This window comes from Anser cygnoides, chromosome 7 (assembly GCF_040182565.1).
Source record: "Anser cygnoides isolate HZ-2024a breed goose chromosome 7, Taihu_goose_T2T_genome, whole genome shotgun sequence".
Lineage (NCBI taxonomy): Eukaryota > Metazoa > Chordata > Aves > Anseriformes > Anatidae > Anser > Anser cygnoides.
Genome location: NC_089879.1, coordinates 20,936,727 through 20,960,399, shown reverse-complemented (window position 1 = coordinate 20,960,399; position 23,673 = coordinate 20,936,727). Strand labels below are relative to the sequence as shown.

General features: G+C 37.1%; 1 protein-coding gene across 1 annotated transcript in view; it reads right to left on the bottom strand.

Moving 5' to 3' along the window:
- Positions 1-395: 395 nt before the first annotated feature.
- TM9SF3 (transmembrane 9 superfamily member 3) overlaps positions 396-23,673 on the bottom strand; it is a 46,100-nt gene continuing 22,822 nt past the window's right edge. The window contains 10 exon segments of the mRNA XM_048069020.2: positions 396-3,365; positions 7,366-7,442; positions 7,552-7,635; positions 8,061-8,207; positions 8,297-8,365; positions 9,841-9,980; positions 17,672-17,802; positions 19,715-19,809; positions 22,391-22,557; positions 23,078-23,209. Coding sequence (XP_047924977.2) covers positions 3,298-3,365; positions 7,366-7,442; positions 7,552-7,635; positions 8,061-8,207; positions 8,297-8,365; positions 9,841-9,980; positions 17,672-17,802; positions 19,715-19,809; positions 22,391-22,557; positions 23,078-23,209 — 1,110 coding nt within the window. The 3' untranslated portion in view covers positions 396-3,297.

Genomic DNA, 23,673 nt, shown 5'->3' with positions numbered 1-23,673 from the left:
CACTATTGTACAGAAAGTAATGTGTGCCCTTTACACACTTTGGAATGTAAATCTGGAGAGGAATTAATAGGTAACTTGTTTCAAAATGTTCAGACATCAGAAAGGAGCATAATGTAATACTTATTTGCAGTCTCCATTACACCCAATCCAGTGTTTATGCACTTCTCATACAGAAAGTACCAGAGGTGCTTTCTGTATGTACTCTGCCACAATATATAAGATTTTAAATTGTATATATCTAAAGCATTTGATCAATATTGGCTATCACTACACAACTATTTGCTCAATTCTCTGGCCCCAGAAATTGGAGAAGCACTGAATGGCCAGCTGTGGAGTCATCAAAAGCTTCAATACAAGAACCAGAAAATCCTAAGAAACAACCATGGAAAGAGGAGCGTTGTCTGTAGCATCTTTATTTCTTCCATAAAAGAGGAAGGACTACATCATCTAAGCAGAGAACTTCCAAATTCTATTAAGCAAGATGGTTCACACCATATCCACATTTTTTTGGGGGTGCACAAATAAATGGCCTTACCCCAAACAGCAACCATAGAGACAAGCTGTTCAAAACTGGTCACATTTTGCACTCCTTCAGAAACCAAAAGAAATGGGGAAAGCAAAGTAAAATCCCAACTTACTCATGTGCTACGGTGGAAGTACAAAAATGTCAATTATTTAAGCACAGTACTTCTCCAGAGGAACGTGCTTGCAGAAAGAAAAGCAATGCCTGTGCAGTATCTTTTCAATGTCACTTTAAAAGCTATACAATCCTATCTGGATATGCAAAAGCTAATAATGCCAGAGGATAGAGAAAGCAAGTAGGCAGCCCACTGTTCTGTGGCATTAAAAAGTGATTAAATGAAATTCACAAACCATTTAGTGACATTTCTGATAGACTAATCACATAGCAGTGCTCTAAATAGAGAAACAGACCCATTATCAAAATATTCCCTTTAAAAAACTTGTATCTCAGAGGAGTACTTAATGTATTTATTGTGTGGAGATAATGGCTTCTCACTTTAGGTTTACAAGAACATGGATGAACAGAGGGCTTCTCCCATCCATATGCACAAGCAAGAACAAGTACAAACCCCATTTTTTGCTTTTAGTCTCCATGTTTTGGAACAAAAGAAAACTAACTGTTGATACAGTTTATGAGCCCATCTCAAAATCAGCCTGTACTTTAATAAAAAAAGAATTATCTTCTGTTAAATGGCAGAGTGTTCAGCTACAGACACCAACCATTCACTTGAAGCAAAACTTAATTATTTTCTGAGAGATTGGTTAAAATTGGCCAAGAAAATCAGAGCTGAAAGCTCAAATACGTTACCGAAGCTATATACAGCAGGATGCATCGCTTCTCAGTATTAACTGTAAGTTCAGTTCCCCCTCTCCCCAACCCACCCCTGCAGAAGCACGGTTGTTTCTCATTGTGGCTACTGCATTATCAATACTTTTTATGGAGACAATACAGTACTAATCAATACAACCACTTTGCTCATTTTTTAAATTCAGGAAGTTGCCTTCTCCGTGGCTGGTGCTGTATTTCAGACAGCCACAGTGATAAAAACATCCTGATACGGCAGATGCCCCCTCCCGCCACCCCCCCAAAAGAAACAAAACACAAATCCATCAAGCCAAGCGGCTCTTAAATCTGTCACAAACACACTCAGGATTTTTCTAGCTAATACAGTGCATATTTAACAGTCATCTTAGAAAGACTTAGCTTTATTTGCCCATTTATTTCAGTCTGTGCTTACCCCCTTTTTTCTCAGTACACTAGCTGGATCACAAAACATATTTCTCCACAAAGAATTCAGCCAAGAAGAATCTTTTTGGGCTGGTCATCCACTTTGGAGCTGTATTGTACAATACAGTTGCAAGCAAATTCTGAATTCAAAGTGTGGGACTTGGATATTTGAAAACCATAATAATATCATATGCAGAAATTGGCATTCAGCGGTATTGCCTTTTCAAACACTTTCAACTGCAAACTCATCTGTTTCCACAATCAAAATATTTTTGTCTGAAAAGTTTATTTTAGTTTTCTGAACACTCTAAAGCATCTGTGCTTTTGATGTTACAAGTGTCCAGATAGGATTAACAAAAATTAAAATGTTCTAAATTACAAATTTAAGTCCTGTAAGAGCTTCAGAAAGGAAAAGGAACAGAAAAGCATGACATACACACATTGTGAAGAAACCCCAACTTTTCATGCAATGGCAGGCAAGATGTAAAAAGCCACCCAAATTCACACATTTTTTACACCGAATCATCAGAAAAGTACTCTGTAGTAAATCTGTACATCCAAATACATTTGGGATCTACACCTAAGTTACATTATTTAATGTTATATACACTTATTACCCCTTGTATGTCTAAAGGAAAATTCTCATTCAAACCCAAACCAAAAAAAAATATGCAAGACTAACTTGGAAAGAAAAGGAGAATCACTTTAGACATTCAGTTAAAATGTTGGTTTTGTTTTAATCTAGACCTCAGAGTGTTTATTAAAAAACAAACAATCCTCTTCATTTAACATTTTGCTTTCTAACTGTACAGTAAATTGCATTGCAGAGAACATACCCCGTCTTCAAACTGTATTTTCTTTGGATGGATTTAAGATGTTGCTGGATATTACTTTAAAGATAAATAAAGGGAAGTTGGTCCAACTAGAACAATAGCTGATATATTACATGCAGGTGGGTTTTTTATATATTTTTAAATTATTTTTTAAACAAATGTGTAGGGTATAGTTGATACTGCAAATAAACCCAAAAGCACCTGGATTCAAAATATAAAACATACCTCCTATCCTGGCAATGGCAGTAAAAATCAGAAAAGTAATCTTTCTGGAACAGCATTTTTACATAATTTAGAAATGTTAAGTACCAGGAAGACTACTAATCAAGTAGTTTTAGCAGCCAAGTTTCCCTCTTTTTATTGAATGGAACAAATGCTTTAAATAAACTGTTTGTCCTCTTCACTGAAGAGAGCTAGTCTATTCATCTTTAACGAGCTAGGTTTTTTTTCCTTATTTTTTTTTTTTTGGGAAGATTAGCCACGTACTGTAGTAATGCCTACTGCATATAATCCAAGCATTTGCTGTGAACAGTTGGAGAAAGCAGTCAGTAAGAACCTAGGATCAATGAAATAGATGTTACTTTAAGCCATCCACAAAATGGAGACCCATATAGTGCCCAGTGTTAAAACCCAAATCTCTTCTCGCGCTTTTTGTTGTGCAAGTTCATCCCCCTGAAAACAGGAACTGATCCATAGTTCAATTTTCTTATTTCCTTAGTCAATTTTCACATTAGTGTAGATTTTACGAACAAAGGCACTTGTTCCCATGTAACCAATAGCTCCTGCAAAATAAACAGAAGATGTTGAATACATTAGAGCTGATCAAAATGAATCAGAAATAACACACACACACTTCAACAGAGTCACATAAAACCATGCACTCTGCACTCAGAAAATTATTTACTTGCAATATTTTTCTCAAATTCCAATTATCCATGCTCCCAGTGAACGTCTGGCAAGAACTCCCCTAGCCTAGCAAACTAAATCTATTAAGCCATCTTACCAAGAGGCCATGCTCACTTGGCCTCGATAAATATAGCGGCTCCCCCACTGCTGCCAATAAGCAGGTCCCTTTTTCTGAACAGAGGGTAAAAAACATACAATCACCCACTCTGCAGGGAAGGTGGATGGGAGGGCGGGTTTTTATTAGAAGTTGCATGCCTTCTGGATGAGTGTTTTATTGGCAGATGGCTTTTTCCTTCCCACAAGGCACGAACAATAATAGATCCCCATCCCAGGAGTCTTAAACTCCAAGGAGGTCTGTACAAAGAGATTAAACTAGTAGCAGTTAGTAGTTAAAGGAAATTGCAACCTGTGGTTTTCAAATTAGTAAGAGTCATGAGCAGATTATGCATTGTCACAGACGTAGTAAAAGAACAGGTCACTGCGTTTTTGATAGGGGCAACAGTTTATGCTAAATCCAAAATACTGCAGGAGTAAGGATACCTGGAAAATTTAAAAAAAAAAAGTGCACAGGACCAGGACCTCTTCTCAGAAAGAGATTCAGCAGCCTACTGGTGAAACCCAGAACCTGTTTTGCCAGGCTGATTAAGCATCATTGTCATACAATATCTGCAGTGAACTGTCCAGTGCTTTTCTTTCAGCTACCTTTGCTGACCACAGATTTATTTAGAATTGGGACAATTCTTTAAATCCTGGGGACTGCTCAAGTAGTTCATGAGTCCAGCCATTAAACCTGCACAGAATTCTGCTTTTCAGACCCCCAAAGCCCAACATTCATATGAAATCAGGAGATCTGCACAAAGCAAACCTGATGAATGATTCCAGTGCCACTGGAATAATAAAGAGCCTGTAGAGTCAGTCTGTGTTGTTGCATGGCATTTCAAGCAGTGTAAAATATCATGACAATCATTCCACTAGTCAGCAAATGAAGTACTTGTATTACAAACTTGGACAAAGAGTCCAATTAAAATTAATACAGTGCATACAAGATCAGGTTGCTGCTCACAAGCAAGCGTGCTGAGGATGCAGCAGAGAGGAAGCCTGGCAATGACGTGCAGAGGTGACATAAGCTTGGAGTCAAACAGAAGCACACAGACTGTTCTGTAGACTGTGGAGGAACTCATCTTCTGTTGCAGGCAGCAAACGGACAAAATAAGGGCGCTGGACCCCTGTTTTAAGACATCACTTTTTGCCTATTAAAGCAGCTACTGTGAATGGATCCAAGGTTCATTTCAGATCCTAAACTCAGGTGCATCACAGAACTTGTTCTTTGAGGGTTTCTCTAGTAATGTGATGCCAGATACTACAGACATTTAGGGGAGCAAAGCACTAATTGTGGTTCATTTGGGATCTGTAGAATGTGTGCATGAGATGGAAGTGAGGGGGAAGAGTAGAGAGCAGCAGTCACAGGAGACCACAACTCTAAATTCCATAAACAAGTCACAACCCATCCCGAACCACTGCAGCCTTATCCATGAAGTACTAGTCATGGCCATGTCCAAGCCAGCAAATTAATCCTCAAGGCTACTTCACAGGAGTTGAATAAAAGCAGGGGGAGGGTGAGGAACACCAGACAATGACAACAAACAATTAAGGAATGCCCTCCTGAGACAAATGCAGGCTTGTTTAAATAAAAAAGCAATCGCATTGATTCTTTTTTAATCACCTGATAAGGTGTTTAATTTGGTTCTAGCCTACATAGGTTTAGCAGAAATAGACTGTAAGCGTATTTCAGCAGAACAAGCCTTTTAAATGAACAGAACCCAAAATAAGCCAAATAGCAAGGAAGAGCAGCTGCAAAGAAATCATAGATTATTTCCCATCTATTACTTCAAGCCAATTAGCACTTACTACAGCTGTGTCTTTGTAAGCACGTAAGCTTTTCAAACATCCTTCAATCACACTTACAGTATTATCTGGATGCCAAAGCGTGGTATTGCAAAAGACCATTCTATACTACTTAATTCCTAAGCCATACACTGAGTTCATGAATCAATTTTGTTCTCTGGCACTAAGAGGCAAGTATGAGGAGCTCAAAAGATTTGGAAGTTCTCATGGCTCCCTACTGTCCAGTCCCTGGGCTTAGATGCTCTGTAGAGGGCAAAAAACTTTGGATCAAAGCATCCTACTACATGTGGGATTTGAGTTCAGTAAACATAATCAGAAGTGCTGAAAACAAGAGTTGGAAGATACTAGCTTACTGCCTTGGTCCAAACTAGTTTGTTTTATATCCGGCTGTGTGATGCTGAACATGCTAATTTACATGAGCATCCAAAGCACAGCTCTACACGCTTTCACCAGAGATGTAGTCACTATGGCATTGTGCAGCTTGTGTGCTGACATGTTGTTAGATCTCAATGACAGCAAGTTCCCTGGACAAATGCTTTTGATAGGGATTTTTTTTCTTCCCCCAGCATGCTGAAAACAGGAGTTCTCAGTAAAAAGGAATCTCACAGCTTCTCTTCCAACAAAGTTAAAAATTAAAAAGGAAAAAAAATCTCAATACGGTTGTGGAAATAAGAAAATGCTTGTGTGTATGAAATCTGATTCTGAATAGATTTAGAATTTGTTCCAATATTCTATCGGGTAGCGTCCTACCATGACAGGAAAGCATTTTACAATCTTCCTTTTCCATGTTAAAAAGGACACAAAACATTTTAATTACTGGAACTAGTGGGCAAGCTTGGCTTCTGCATCATAGACATTTTAATCAATACCAGCCTGAGCACTTTATAAAGAAAAGATTAGAGCTGAAAAGTATAAGCCTATTAAAGAAAAAAAATGGCTGCAAGACTACCAGAACAGCAGGGAAGTCTTGTAATGTGCCAAGAACCCAATGAGGCAAGATTAGATTTCACAAGAGAAATGGGTAACAGGTACTCGGCAGCTAAGAGCTGATTCCTTCCCTCCCCCCTTCAAAAAGCATAGTAAAATTACCCTTTGGGGATGGGCCTCAAATATCTGAGAGAAAGCCTTCCACTAGAGACTATAGGACTATTCACTGGTAGGAAGGAAAGTATTAAATAAAGATCATACTTGAAAAGCAGGTAATGTAAAGTGCAAAAGAACAAAGTAGCACTTTCTGAAAGTCATAAAGCAAAGAGTAAAAATAAAGCTAACAGTTAAATAAGCATACATGGCTTCATCAGACGACTTCCATGCCAAGAGATGTTTTCCTCTAAACACCTCTCAAAACAGTATCTTAAAAAGCAATGAAACCCAGCTGCACACAGGAGCACTTTGCATTCTCTTCACCTGTGAATATTCCAATACTCATTTCTCAAATGCTGTCTTGAGGTTTCATTCCTTTCTGGACTGTCACCCTCACATAAACACGTCACAGGATGCAGAAGGTAGTGCCATCAGCATTGCACCACCGATAGCTCAATGTGTGTACCTAGCTCCTCGTCCCAGAGCAACAGTAAAAACTCAAAACCAAAAAAATTAACATGGATTCAACTTAAATTGGAACTTACTTTGAAGAATTTAGACTGCATTAAAAATGTAACCTATTACTGTATTCTTGCCCAATACGGAGTCTTTCAACCTTGCATGGAGGCTGAAATTCTCTGCACAATACATAAATGCTCTTCCTTAAAATTTAAAACAAATTAGCAGAAGACACAATCTATGGGAACCTCCTATATTATGTAGGAACAAAGTATAAACAGAGAACTGTAAGATTAATTTTAAGGATTGTACAGTTTTTTGAGCAGATCTTGCACCACATACATACTCCACCAAAACACAAAGCTAAAACCAGAAACATGACAGTATGAAAAATTCTGATAGTAAATTTTCAATATATTTGAAACTTACCACACATTATTCCCAAAGCTGTGCTAAATACTGCCATATAACCAAAGTAAAATGATGTTTGAAACAAGCCATACATCCTGAAAAAGAGAGAAGAAATTATGCTAGTTATTTTTCCTCATCTTTCTCAACACATTTTTCTTTGACAATATGGCAATCTGATATTCAAGAAAGAAAACTACCACTTACTTTGTCTTGAAAAAGTAGTAGTAAAAGGAGTACATGTAAACATATATCGCAGTTGATGCAGCAGAAAGAAAGCTTGTCCATTGCCTGAAAGTAAACATGGATGCCCATCATACATCTAAACCAAAAATCTTCCCAAGAAAACGCACAATGCACTAAAAACTTGCCCTAAAAATGAAGCATCTTTGTTCTACAGATTTAACAAAATCTACATGTTGTCTGCTACAAGTGCTAAAAGCTTCCATTGCAACATCTGTCACTAATACCAGCGATGACCCTTCTTTATATTCCTTCATGCTTCAGCATATTTTTTGTGCATATATACATGCATGGACAGATGTGCACTCACTGAGAAAGCTCCTGGATAGAAAAGGTCCGAGAACTGCTTTTATTCCCTACAGCTAAAATCTGTTTGTGGGATACTTTGAAAAGACCTGTCTACACTGATGAGACATAGCTTTTCCATAAAACTTCCACAGTCTGTTCAACTAAGCAAGTAACAGAATACTTACCACCTATAATCCTCTGCATTTAGCAGGAAATAGGTACAAACGATAGTCACACAAACTGTCACAATGCAGAGGATAACCAGAACCAACATCATAAAGCCATAAACATAATAGATCTTGTAAGCCCAGAATGAAGTAAAAATGAAATACCTGTAGAGAGCAAACAAAATATGCAGATGATATTGTAATTGTACTTAGATTATTTTTAAATCAAATGGAGAAATCTCTGACAAACTCACATTTCAATAAAAATTGATCCAAAAGGGAGAATTCCACCTAGGCAAACAATAACAGCCGGTTCCATGAACCTGAAAGACATTAAAACTAGTTTAGGGACAACTTTAATCTTTTATTTATAAACATATATTAAGACGTATAACCAGGAAAATAATACGGATTAATTAATAGGATGTCATGTATGGGTAGGAGGAGTCCTTCTTGGGGGAAGTAAGAAACAAACATAAGGCTCACACTTATCCACAGGCCTACGGTCAGGAATCTAACCAGTCTTACCAGCTACAGAAAGGATCTCTTTTGCCTGAAAAGGGCCTAAACAATCAAACCCCATAACATCCACTAGCCTTCAATGAAGACAGTAAAAACTCAGTGCTGTCGATGACCACAGATACTGCAAATACTGCAATGAAAATTTCAGAGTAATGCTTATATAATTAAGAACCAGTGTTCATTTTAATGCTATACTGAGTCATAAGCACATGGCTAAAAATTGATACTCAGCTACCCACAGATGGTCCTGTCACTTACTAAAGGTGATCTCTGCCCAGTACTTGCAATGATGCTGAATCTAGCCAGCAATCTGTGACTTCATTTGCAGCTTCCTTTATCATTTACTTGAAGACTTGTCTAAATTGATGGTGTGCACTTTCATTGTCTTCATGGAAAGCATCTTAGTTCTTTTAATCTGTCATCCTAATCCTGCAAAATCCATCAGATTCCCAAGATACATGCCACAATATAAATCAAATATAAGCCAAATCCTAGCATGTGAGCTGCACAACCTGCCACTAACAAGAGACTAAGTGTGCTGCACTTCCTGGTTACTGTGGGTGTACACATTTCAGTGCCCCCTTAACACCGTTCCATTCCTCTTAACAGGAAAAGCAAGAAAAATATATTAAAAAAATCCTCTGAGGATACTTTCATTTCCATAGCTTGCTGCTTCCATCACCGAAATAAATTAGTAGGAAAAAATGACTGCATTCAAATTTGCCAAAAAATGAAGACTACTTTTTGAGAACCGGCACTCCTTTACATAGACTTCAAAAATAATTAATTCACAATTCAAACTGTATAGTTCAAGTATTTTAGGCTCTGTGCCATCAACAAAAGTGCAGAAGAGCATTGCAAGCTTCTCCCTACCTTCACCCTGCAAATATGTCTCAGCTTGAACACAGAAACCATTAAACAGAACAGGTCTGCCTCTAAGGCACATTCAATCCTATATCTGTAAGAGGCATTAACGAAAGAGGTGAGGTTTAGTTTCAAGATACCCATATCAGAACTGGCTTGGAATCATCACTTTTGGCAAAATGTAAACCAGTGATCCAGAACTGCTACAACTATTAACCATTACCCGCTCATGGTGTTTTTATCCAACAGAAGAAAAAATACTAAGAAAATCTCAGTACGGGTGTTCTTCTAGATACAGCTCAAAGCAAATAAAAAAAGTTACTTTAGAAAGGCTTTTAATGATCACACCTGAAAAGACATTTTAAATGTACCGAAGTGAATACATCTAGTTACGATGCACAGTTGTCTTTACCATTTTTTCTCTGGTATGGGACGAGGCACTGCATTGACACGACATGGAAAATTAGGCTGTCCCGACAGATTTCTGCCAAGAATCGTACCAACGAGGTTCAGTGGAAGAATGACAAAGAAACAAATGCAGCATACTGCCACCTGTAAATGAAAAATAAAATAATAATTAAAAAAAGGTATAAAAAGATGAAAGAAGATAACCAACATATCCTGTATATATTAGTCCTTAGTAGTTATTGCTGTAGAATCATACTCCTGGTTATGAAGAATTAGTCAATATACATCTACTTAATTAAAGTATTTATTTCCTAAGAAACTTTGTAGTAGACGTTATTAAAAAGTTTTAAGGATATTTCTTACATCAATTCAGAGAACATAACTATTATAGATTTTTTTTTTTTTAACTGTTTTTCCTCTAATCATTATATACAATACATCACAAAGCATCACAAAGGAATGCAACTGAAATTTTCATGGTGCTTTGTCAGTTGGAGCTTTGTCAGCTTCTCTTAACTTTTTGCAGATTTATCCCTCGGACTTAACATCTAGCAGTTAGGCAGTCACATACATAATTAAGACAAATATGGGTATGAGATTTTTAATCCAAACCAAAAAAAGGAACCCAAACAAGAATAGTGAAGCCATGTCAGAATGCTATCAATCAAAATTTTGGGTTTGATTTTTTTCAACCAACCAGGTAAATAAGAGCTGCCAAAAACACAAATGACCTCTGGTATGCAAAAATACTCAGTTCAGAAGCACAATGGCCCTACTTACATACAAAGATTAGGTTTACACACAACGCAGCAAAGTCAAGCCAATGATCCTGTGCTATGCAATGGAACATCCTCCTTAGAAGTTTATCATGAGTCTTTTTTTTTTTCCCCCTCAACATAAGTATGTAGTTCTGCTATTCCTGGAAGGCAATATATTTTTATCTTCCAAAACAGGATAATTTTAAATTTTTAGCAAGATATAAAACACTCTCAAATCTTTAGCACAAAATGAATTAGCATCAAATATTTTGTTAACTTTTTGAGATGAGGAGTTGTACTACATTAGCTCAACACAAACTCAACATTAAGTCAATCACATGAGTTTAAGGTAACATCTGACAAAATAGAGTGAGTTATCCCTCTGTTACTGATTTGCATACTGTCACTAGCCTGGGCCAGATGTGAATGGAAAACATTGCCTGTGGTCGGATGGAGCGAGATTTTATGCTTCTCAGAAGGGGTACACTAAACAGGTGGTCAATGAGCAGAAACGCTCTCCAGACTGCTTTGTACTTCGAGATGTTACTAAAGCATTATATCATCAGCCACTAAAACCTGAAGCCTCAGCAGTAAATAAGGAGAAACTAAGTAGCATTTATACTTGGCAATAATAAAGTAGATTTTATACATTTAATACACATTTAATATCTCCCATTTATCATCTTCCATTACTGGAAAAACACAAGCAAAACAAGCACAATTTATTAGGTAGGACACTGAGGTCACCTAAGAATGAATTACAGAAGCATATAAATCACTTAATGGATGCAGACCCTGCACTTGAAAGCTACTCAATCTAAAAGAATGAGTAGATGAGAATTTTCAGAGAAAAACACCAAAAAAACTACGAAATAAAGAACAACATATTGAGTGCCACATTTATTAAAATCCTTTAAAAGCCCTTCAACATAACAGGAGAAAAGAAGCACTACCACAAAAATAAATAACATTCTGATATCACTACTAAATAAACTTGAACGGATCTTGACTAAAAAATCTCAGCTTGTCTGAGCCGTAGGGGGAAGACAAACATTCAAGAATTAAGGCATGGTCAGGATCCAAAGGATTTTCGAGCTGACCATATTGAAACCATTTCCATTGCAAGAAGAGGTTGCTCTGCGTCCTGCGTGCACAGGGCGTGGTGGGCTGGCTCTGTCCATGGTGCTCCCCACATGTGCTGGGGCATAGGCTTCAGGCCTGGCTCAAACACAAAGCTCGGCAGAAGCGGGGCTGGACATCCATATTACTCATCCAGTTGGAACCGTCTTTTACAGTGCCATTATCAAGGTGTTCGTAGCTTCATTTCTTGATCTTAGAAATAACCTTTGGCTGGGGATAGTGGTAGAGATCAAATCCACTACTTTAGTGTAGAAAGAAACTATCCAGCAACAGCCTTGAATTCCAAGCTCACCTGGAACAAAACCTACAAGCCTGTAATTGCTTGTCTTGCAAAACTCATCGACCACAGACAATCTGCATGGAAATAATATAACCTCAGGGAAGGAATCATCCAGGTTTAAATGCTTATTTGGCAAACTCTGAGAGGAGGAAAAGCAGTCAGTAGCATCTCACTCCATTGACACTAACTACAGAGCTGATTGCAATCAAATCAGGTGGGCAAGGAGTAGGCCCAACTTCCTCCTGCTGGGCATGGTGGTTGTGTTGTCTGGGAGACTGACTCACCAGCAGCACTGAAACCTAAAAATGTTTACCTACATAGAACAAGCCAAGACAGACCAATGTTCCTTGAATAACGGCTTCAGTAAGTACTGCCAACCTGTCCCCAGTACATCTGCAGTTGGCATACATCAGAAAAATTGAGTGCTTGTGGTTTCACTATCAGATCAGCCAAGCCATGACTGATAATGTTGTACTATCTTCCATTCTACTTGGTTGAAAAATGAACAGATTTCAGATAGAACAGCTAGAACCTTTGGTGAAATCTAGTAAGAACTAAGATAAACCAGTGCTTTGTTAAACAATGCACCGTCTGTCTTAATGCAATGTTACGTTCTGTTGGATTTGGAATGCATTTTTTACCTAGAGTGACTAAGGAGTTTAGAAATCATCTGAGATGATTTTGCAGTGCAAAGGAAGGCAAACTAAATGAGCAAGGGGAGACCATAGCGCAGGCTCAGCAATGTCTCCCACTTCTACCTGCATCTGACAACCTGTCCAAGCTGATATTCTGTCTTCTGAAATAACCCTGCCCTGGTGAAAGCAACCTGCTAATCTTAGAAGACTGGCCAAAGTAACCGGTGTTGTTTAGTCAACACACGCTGCTGATGTGTGCCTTCTTTCTTGCTTTCAACTCACCGTCTGACCCCCAAGGTAGCCTACCTTCTCAGACTGACACTTGCTGAAAATTACTTTCTTCATTCTTGGCAGTAACAGTCTTCTCTGGATGTGAGAGATGACTGGAGAAAGCCAGCTTTTTTTGCTTCTGCCATTTCAGCCATATTCCTTTAAATTTCAGATCTGAGGTGAACACACTACTCCCTCCTAAATTAAACAAGTATTGCCTGTTGCCACAGATTGCTAAGGCAGTGTGGATGCAGACTGGCAATGCCTAAGCCTAGAGAGTTTAAAGCCAATCTGAAGCAAACACAGGGTAGTGGGGTAAATAAGTATCTGATCTGAAAGAAAAAAAAAAAGAAAAGAGAGAGAAAGCTGAAAAAGAGCGATTTCTGCCTCACAGCTTTCAAAGAATGAGATTACAATGGCAAGAGCAGCTCAACTGGCCTCTGGTTCACCATCACAAATGCTAAGAGGAAATGAAGGAAGGATCAACACAGAAGCATGCTCTGCCTTCCCACAGAAACACCTCCCAGCAGAGGGAGGCTAAAGTTTCTTTTTTTTTTTTTAATTTTTGAAAAGAATCAATAATAGCAGGCAGAGGTGTGAGAATTAGGTCTTAATGAGCCTTTTAAGAGAAGTATTATTGTAACATCATCCAAGAGAAATTCAGAGAATGCTGTTAACTACCACTTCAGAAAACACAAATTATGTGAATAGACAGATCTACTACATCTGAAATCCCAGTTTTTCAGTGAAAAAGCAAGCACACATTCTCCATAATCCATGCAAATGAAGGCAAATTACATGAGTTTTTCTACCAAGTCTGTACATTAAAACGTACTTATTTCATCCACTGCTTTTTTTGTTATATAAAATATCTTATTCATAGATCAGTACGTGACTTAGGTTGCAGATTTTAGTTGTCATAGGAGAGATCATCAACCTCACCGAGCTTACATTCTTTCTAGTCCCTTTCCCTTTTTTTTTTATTTTGAGGGGGAAGAATATTTACTGCCCTTGACTGAATGTGCAGAATTCAGTTTTCCTTATATGAAAGGAAACATTGTTGAGAAGAATATAATTTATGTTTGAGTGCCATGTGTTTCATATTTTCTGACAACTGTAGATTAAACTTCATTCAAAGGTGATAATTAAAATTTTTATGAGCATATCTAATATTAAACAGCTACTGGCAGGCTGCAGTGCCTTGACTGCTTAATGCACAAAGGAGAAAAGCAATAAAAATTAACTGTCAAAGCAGCAGCTTGATCTTTCCTGTCACCTACCAAAAATGCACCCTCAGACAGCATGAAACTCTCCTGCAGTACAGAGGTACAAAATCTGTACAGTGAAACAGTTTTCTACACAGAATCTGCCAAGACAAACGCACAAGAAAAGACTAGAAGGCTTCAAAACAGTGTTATTAATTTTATTACAACTATATTGCTAATCTAGGGTGCTACTTTGAGTAAAGAACAGAACTGTAAAAAATGTAGCCAGAAGCATTAAGCTGTATCTATTTCAGCATAAGTGAGGTTTTTGACAAAGATTCCACAGTCATTTTCAAGCAATCTGAAGAACCAGTCCACTAAATGTATATTTTTTTTCTTTTTTTTTCCTTCTATTTTTAGCCAGGAGTATTTCAGCCAGATCATTTTCTGATCTGGCTCAATGCACAAAAATCTGTGGTGATATCAGGTCGACCATTTTCAGTGGCAGCCAACACTAAACTTAAAGCTGTCAGAGATGGCTGCAGCCTGGATTAAGCTGTCGGAGGAAACCTTTCTAGTTTAGACGAGGTATAAATGATGCGTACACTAGGGTACTGATCCCAAGAGAAATTCCATGTGAATAACCTTATTTAATTAAATCATTAAGAATGCATACCGGAAATGGTAGCCATACAGGAACCTACTGCTCAAACAAAACAAAAATGGTACAATCTAAATAGTTTAACATAAGCTGTTCAGATTCTGCAGTCAGAATATTAGTCATACTAGCCATAATGAGAATCTTGAAATTATGTGTTACACAGAACAACGTACCTAGACACAACTTGTGAAATGCCAGCATTAAGGTGGCCTCTTTAAATTCTATCGTGGTGTACTCTACAGAAATTCTGCATTACTTAATAAGTAATTTTGAATGAATTTTTACTCAATGAATAATTTTGCCCAGGGAGGTGGTGGAGTCACCATCACTGGGGGTCTTTAAGAAGAGGCTGGACGTGGTACTGAGGGACATGGTTTAGTGGGCAATATTAGATGGTTGGACCAGACGATCTTGGAAGTCTTTCCCAGCCTTAATGATTCCATGATTCTTTCCTAAGTATTTTCATGTAGGACTACCATCACATTCCTTGTAAAAGTAAAGAGAGCTCACTTCACTTGCCACTATTTAAAATTATTTCAATTGTCCCGTGATCCATTTTCTGTTTACAATTCAAACACAACAAAATAGAAAAATGATCATTACACTGAAAACACTCGCAAAGAATCAACAGAAGGTAAGCCAAGGTGTACAACACCTTCAGAAGTACCCGATGTTCAGCAGTAATGTGATATTTTAAACAAAAAACAATTCCAAAATAACAAATTTGGGCTCCAAAGAATTGAACTGCACTCACTCTATCTATAAGGATGAAGAGATGAAAGCAAACACAGGCTTTTAATATCAACTTCATATGCTTAGGGATTTAGAAGCGTTAAACCATTAGGTTTTAAAAAGCTCTCATATTTGAATAAAATCTGTCACATTGTTTACTGTATTTTGAAGAAAAAGGCAACAAAGATATCCCAGGGAAGAAATTAAAGCCTTTGTTCCTGCTCACAGTATATTTCCCAGCATAATGTTTGTAACAGTGCAGCTTGCACGAATATCCAAAGGGGCTACATGCAGAGACAAGACTGACAAATGACTGCACAAACAAACTGTGGATCTTCCCAGTACCTACTACATCTTTCAGTAGATTCCAGACATCAGGAGTAAGATACTCCAGGTGGACAAAGCTCTGATGTACAAAACAGACTGAAATGACAGTGACGTGTATGAAGGTCCTGAAAGGCCCAATCAATTTGAGCATTTAAATACAAAATGCAGAAGAGCATATACCAGGCAGATCGAAGACGTAGCCACTGCATATTAGCTTGGATACCTTGGTTTGACAGCAGTATCAGCTGCTCTTGCCTACCTTCAACAGAAAAATCTGTCTCGAGGGAGGGATTAAGTCACAGAGAAGAGACTGGTCCTGGAGGTTCACTGGCAAATAGCAATACGAAACGGGCAAAGCACAGGATGCCATATTTAAGCATAGACTTTTAGCAACCTTTTAGCTCAGTGATTCTTTTCAAACTCAGTATCTGCTTTTTCCAGTTTCACAGTACCAAAGAAAAAATGGTTAATTCTTGCCAGCAACTAAATCAAGAAGGGTGGCTTCAAGACATCCCAGGGCAAATGAAGTCATTTCTGAGTTTAGTATATTTAGCTGACAGAGATTTTACTTCCCGAAAACAAGAAATCAGCAGCAAGTTTACAGTAGAGAATTGTGGAAGATTCACTACATTAAAAACAAAAGCAGAAAGATACAAAGGTATCTTATCCACGTAGCTAGAAAGCCTCCCGGGGACTTCAGACTGAAGCATAACATGGTAATTTCATACAATTTTCATTGCCTTCTACAAACCAGCTTCATTAGTTAATTCAAAATTATTAGAGCATTATTTATTCTGATGAAGTTTCCAATCCATAACCCACTCCTACTAAAAGTTTGCTAACTCCACTGAAGTTTTATGACCAGTTATAATGATTCAAACGTTCATAAAACCTCGAGATCATTAAAATCACTATGTATAAAGAGTCCTAACATCCCGATTAAGTGACCCTTGAAGATTTATATTCCCATTTGCTTTTACACATACATGTTTCCATGATCTTAAAATACAAGTCAGTTGAACAGATTTACAAGACAAATTTCAACCCAGGTGGAATTCCCTTCCCTCAGCATTTCTGAGCTCCAAATGGGAATACAAGTGAGAAATCTGATATCACAAATGCTTGCTCAGCAGTAAAACAGAGCCTCTTTACACATGTCAGAGATGACTGTTGTAAACCTTTCTGACAGTACTGTACATGGCTGCAAGCTTAGGAAAGATAAACCAATACAATATTCCTTTGGGGCACAGACCGATTAATAAAAACAGACAAAGATAAAATTTTAACTTAACTCCTTGAAGAAAAAAAACACACAAAAAAACAGTTTATACACATTTAACTTGATTTTGTACTTAATAGTTTTATAACAACTAATTCGATAAATGTATAAATTTTGTATTTAGGCAGGCATTAAAAATACTATTTATAAGGAAGTAACTATAACCAGCACAAACATGAAAAGTAATGACTACTCCATTAAAAAAAAAAAGTTATTTTGTATTTTTTGTATTGCATTTTAGCTTATAGCCAGTTTGCATTGGTCATCCAGAAGAAAAAAAATCAAACTACTAACTTTACATGCTGTACTTAAGATTGTTACAGAATGAAGATGGAACAGAAAGCAGAAGTGCCATTTTATGCAGAGGACTGTTGTTGGCACCCAATAGCTGTAGTGATTAAAAGAAATTATACTTGAAGAACTTAAAACCCTCTCAGAATAAATTTCTAACTAGAAAGCTAAAGCTATGACTCACAATTGTATTTTGATTAAAAGGTAGTTTTCTTGTGTCTACAGTGGTGTTTAAATTCTCCATTAAAATGACTCACCATGGTTCCAAATGGTATAGCTCTTGAAGCATGATAATAGATGGCAATGAAGTTAATGAAGAAGGCAGTTCCACACACCATTGCCGGAATAAGGAAAGCTCCAATGAACATCTGTTTTATCCATCGCCTTCCTGTAAGAAGGAACATTCCAATGGAATTGATAACTTCAACAAAATACCAGCAAGCTCTCCAAAATTTAGGTGTTTAGTTCCTTTCCCCCAAAAGATAAATAAGTAACAACATACTACAAGGATACAAGAGCCAAGTCTCAGCTAACAGTTTTATTTGGCTCTTGGAAACTTGCAAGATGCAGCACATTAATCAATTTACTAAGCCAGGTGAAAAGACGAGAGAAAGAGATACAGTGTGATCACTTTCTGGCTGGCAGCATATGCTGACTAAGCTGGCCAAAGAAACTAGGGTATGAAACATAAGAGTGTATTCAGGCTACAGATTAGCAGTGACAGAGACAGCAGAGCTGGCCCTGTTGCAGAGCCTGTTCACACCCCAGTATTACAGCAGCACTGAAGGAGAGCTCTGCACTGCTCTGGGGACAGCTCACTAGTACAGCTGCTTTCAGGTAACACCTGCTCCAGGTTGACTTGACCCAACTATGCTGACTCCATACATTCAGGATGCATTAAAGAACTGCCTATCCTTGGTATAAAGCAAAATGCCACAGCGCTTAACATACAGCAAAACTGAACTGTGGCATCTTCAATAGTAGAAAAGTTAGAAGGAAAATTATTTCTAAGCCCCAAACATAAAGGAAACAGCAACACTTGTCAGTAGTTATTACCATATCTAGAGCTCCCCGAGGAGCTCAAAACCAAAGCACCTCTTGGGCAATACCGTAAGAATTTTCACTATCTGTATTCCCTTCACCTTCTAAGCTCTTAAATACCATATATATATTCTAATTATGAAGAACAGATGCACTGAAAACAGCCAGAAAAAACAGCACGCACTTTTCAAGACCATCATATACATTTTCACCACGAGCCAACATAATAGCGTTTCAGTTTATTACATTTGATCTGGAGACAAAATGCAAATCCGGCTCAACTGTAGAGCAGAGTACAACATTTTAGATCAGTAACTGATTTACCTACAAATCATTAGGTTGATACATACAACACATGAATATAGACATCTAACCTCCAAACTCAGAATGGATTTCAGTACAGTTGACACTGAATACTAATAAATGTCGTGTTAAGGAGGTAAACATCTTTTGCAAACTTGCCAGAATTATTTTCCCTAAAGCACCGTAGAAGATAATAGATATTGATTAGTCTCTCATTGCTGCATAGGGAATGGATGAAGCTAGTGGAACTACAAGGATGCCATTAGTCATAACTCAGAGAGGTATGGTAGGAAGCACTTGAATACACACTGTCCAAATCTGTTATGTCAGCTTTGTTGGGTTTCTGTTCTCTACTGATACTCATTTTCAATTTGCTATGTACAAAGCAGAGCACATACTGAAAAGGAGAAGAATCTCCTTCAAAAAGTTGCTATAAACACTTTTCCCTGCCCATAATTCATGTCCTAGTAGGTACTGTACACTCATCCTTTCAGTGTTAGAAAACAAACCCAACAGTACCCACTGAGGAGGGCTATGTAGGAGTCATCTGGAAATGACGTGAGCTGCTTAACAGCATACGTTACAGAAGAGGGAAAGACTGCACTACTCTCTGGATGTCATGACGCAAGCAGTTATGCTTGAGTCTGAAAAGTTGAGTATGAAAAGAGTATAACAAGCAATTCATAAAAGATACAACTGCTAATAGCTCTTATTATCTTTAATATTTCTTATTACCTTTAAATTAACCAAATAGTTCAGCTATCTTTAGTTAGAATACACAGCCAATATGGAATAGAAAGTAACATGAAAGTTATGTATTCAAAATATTTTCTGTCTTAATGGATTCCATCTGAATGGCCTAACTCCATGAAGATACTTCTATACCAGTGTAAGTCAGAAAATAACATTTCCATTTAGCAATGTACCAAAAATGCTGAAACATGAAAACAATTTACCTCCTTGTCTAGCATAAAGACTTCCTCCAAAATATCCATTCACTGGGGATGTTGCAGCATAAACAAATATAGCTGTACTAAGCATTGATCCTCTCCTGCAAGAAGTGATTTAATAAATGAAACAGAAAAGCAAACAGTACTAGAGCAAAATGTAAAGTGTGCAAGTTTAGTTTATTATAAGTTAATAAACAAAAAACTAATAGTTTCATGTAATATGAAAATTAAAAGCAAGCGTGTAAGTTGTAGAACCTACTTAAAAATGAGAACTGTTTGTATTCAAAGCTTCTGGACAAATCTAATTCAATCTGGAAAACAGTAGTGCAACATACAACATTCTTTCCTAATCTGCATTTAATTTTCAGTGGAATTAAGTACAAAATCTCAACTCAGACCAAAATACACTTGCATTTTGATTTGTATTAAGAACTATTTAATATTAAGCGTAAGATTCAACTACTGCAGATAGAAGTTACTCTTTGCTTAATATCAAGGCCAATGCTAACAAAAATAGACTGGTTCTGAATGATGTTTCTGCCATCCCTCAGAAATTAACTTGTAAGATTGGAAGTGTTCATCTTACAGAAAATTAGAAAACCTGATTTAGAAACTATAATGAAGCCACAAATCAGCATGGAGTAGTCAAATCAGAAGAGTTTAGATATTTTGAAATTATCACCTCATTAAATGTTGAAGCACTCATTTTGGCATATCTTCTGAAACTTTACAGGCAAAAGCTAATAATTTTAAATTATAAAAACCATCCCAAAACACATTTTTAAAATGACATCTAAGAATAGCTAGACATGTTATTCATGAATAGAGCTATTTCCCCACGTCCCTCTGCTATCCTTTGGTAGCAAAAAGCAGCAAAAGAATTTCAATTTGCTGTATTATCTCCCCATTAGTTGCTCTGAGAGATTCCAGACTATTGGTATCTTGGCTTCTGATGAAAAATTACTGGATGCCTGCCTTACTCAAAGAAGCAATCTTTAGTCAGCTTTCATGACTAGAATAAGCAAACTAAGTAAATATACTGCTGGTCACACACTCTAAAGGGACAGTACAGTAATATTCGTTTGTTAAACAATATTTTCATTTAAGAAAAGTGATATTTTTTTGTATTGAAAATGTTATTTTTCTGTTTTAAAAAGTTAGAAAGAGACCAGCTTTAACAGCTCTCCTGATTTAAGCCACTTTGGAAACATACAGAAAAACCCAGAAGATCAAGCACAGTCTGAAGTGACATGTGTAAACACAGGCTACCTGTAATGTGACCAGCAGATGCTCATCTAAAATTATCTCAAAATTTCTTATTCTCAAAGGTTACTCACTTATGTTTTAAATATTCTAATGGCAAAGTTGCTGAAAACACAATCCAGTATTAATAAATTAGTAGCTGACATGATCAAGTTCCATTGAGAAGCTTTTAGCTGGTATCAGGTGCCTGACTTCTAAGAGTTTTAACAGACCGAAGAACATCGATAGGCAACCATTCTGTAGTTCTGGTTTACAGCATTTTCCAACTTGCACTGCTATTTTCCTCAACATACAAATTCTTTGTACGAGGTTTGGCCAACTGCTCAGTTATACACATAGAATTAAATTCACTAGGAAAGTAATAAAAAGACCTATTGCAATAAAAGATTACGTACACATAATTTTTAAAATTGTTGTTCTGATGCCTTTTACAATTACTATTGCTAACGTACAGCAACGTACGTGCACAAACATTCTAAAATGGTTTCAATCCCTCTCTTAAAGGGCCAATATGCTGTACAATTAAAAGTGTGTATATAAGCCTATCCAGAAATATGACAAATTGGACCAAAAAAGGGAATAACACCCTATGAAAAATGAAAATATGCCAAGATACTGACTACAGAGTAGATCTGTAAACATGCTATTAAAAGGCAGGTAAATTCAAAAACAAGAGTTCTCTCTAGTGGTATATCAGAAGTATTGCAACTTGTTAAACCAGCGGTTACAGGTGATATGCAAGGGAAAGGGAAAAAGAACACACACACAAAAAACCACACAACTTTTCTCCAGTTTCCAAAATCAAAAGCAAGGTAGAGACTGAGGCGAACCATAATTGGTGTGTTAAATGGAAGCTGGAGTACAGCTTGTTTTAAGAAAGTTGTCTCCAGTCAGGAACAAAGACCACCTGTTGCTGGAGGCTTTGCATGCAACACTGGTTGAGAAGCATCTGATTCAAAAAATGTAAGAGATTAAATCTCCAGTCCTGAGAGCTGTGAATAAAATTGACTTAATGCATTGTCACAGCACAGTAAGCTCATACTACAATCTTTACAGAACGGGAAAAAAAAAAAGGTTAAGACAGGAAAATGCTATCACTCCAGATGAAAACTGGAGTGAAACCATGTACCTTCTAACACTTATTTCCCAAATAATCTACCAGCCATGCTGCAGAGAAACAAACTACAGTTTCATAATGTCATTTCAAAAAGCTTAATGAAGTTAAAGGAGATCAAGTCATGTGACAATAGTACAACAAAATGTCACTAAAAGTTAAAAGAACTCTCCTAAATAATACTACTGATAATTTGCTACAAACTCTTGAACATTTTTTTTGAGACCAGTTAAGACATTCATTTTTGTAATTATTTTGTCCATTTAATCATTTATATGTGGGAGGCACAGCATAATTACACTTACTCTGTGTATAAATCCTCTATCATTGCAACAACAATGACTATAAGAGAGACAGCAAAAATCTGACAACCAGAACCAATAAGCGATGAAAATATTAGAGGATGACTGGATGGTCTAAAAACGTCTCCGTGGACCTGCTTCCACCCATACTCATCACCTAGATCTCTGTCCTAGGAACAACAACAACAAAAAATTAAGTCTAGTCATCATAATCAATGACAAACACACAAGCTAATTATATATTAAAGGTTTGATTTAGTAAAGCAACTTCAAGTGTAAGTATGACTTTTCTTCTAGATTCGATGCATTCAAGCGAGATGTTTACTCTTCAGATGCTTATTAAGATGCTAAAAATTACCATCTAAATGCAGGATGCAATAAATTCTATCAGATTCCCTCCCTGCCTCCAAAATTCTCTGAAGCACTTAGAAGAAAAAGCAGGCTTCTGTTACACACTCAGAATGGACCTCATTTAATCTAAGTTTGAGTATGAACATTAACAGAGTGACTACAGACAGAATTCTGGGTTGCAACCGAGGAGTGTGTTACAAAGAAAACCATTAACACTTCCAAGACACACATCGGGAGTTTTCTGTCTACCCGAAGAAAGCCATTCAATCGCAGCTAACACAACGAACATATGAAAAGAAATCAGTAAGCCTGAAATAAAAATATTAATGCAGATCTTACCATATCATCCATTTCTTCTTCCTTACTGTATCTTGCATAATCTTTTCTCAAAGTTCTCATTAATATCATAGACACTAGGCCAACCAGAAAGATCACCATCATGAAAGAATTGAAAATTGAAAACCAGTGAATCTACAAAAAGAAAACACATCCTGAAGGTTCAGATTCATAAATGTGTTTCAAATTTGTTCCAATACAGATATATCATTGATAACAGAACAGCTTATCAGTACTAGCTAAGTAAGCAACACTAATGTAAGCAACACTAGATTTGCACAGTCTGCTAACGCCCCACTAAAACTGGCCTGTGAAACGCCACACAAAGCTTTTCAACAGCCAAACTTCCTCATGACCAAGGTACCACAGTTTAGTTAAGCACCAGCAAAAGTCTGAACAACTCCATGCATGCTCCCTTGGGCAAAGTAAAGGCAACACAATGTACTGCTGCCTTCCTAAAGAGGTTTCCGATAGTAAAAGGTATGTTCACGATCAGAAAACCAACAGAACATTTCCTTTGCAGAGGACCAAAGTACAGCCTCTGACAAGTATGCTTTCTATTTTTTACCAGGCTCCAAACAGAATGTAAAACTTCTAAT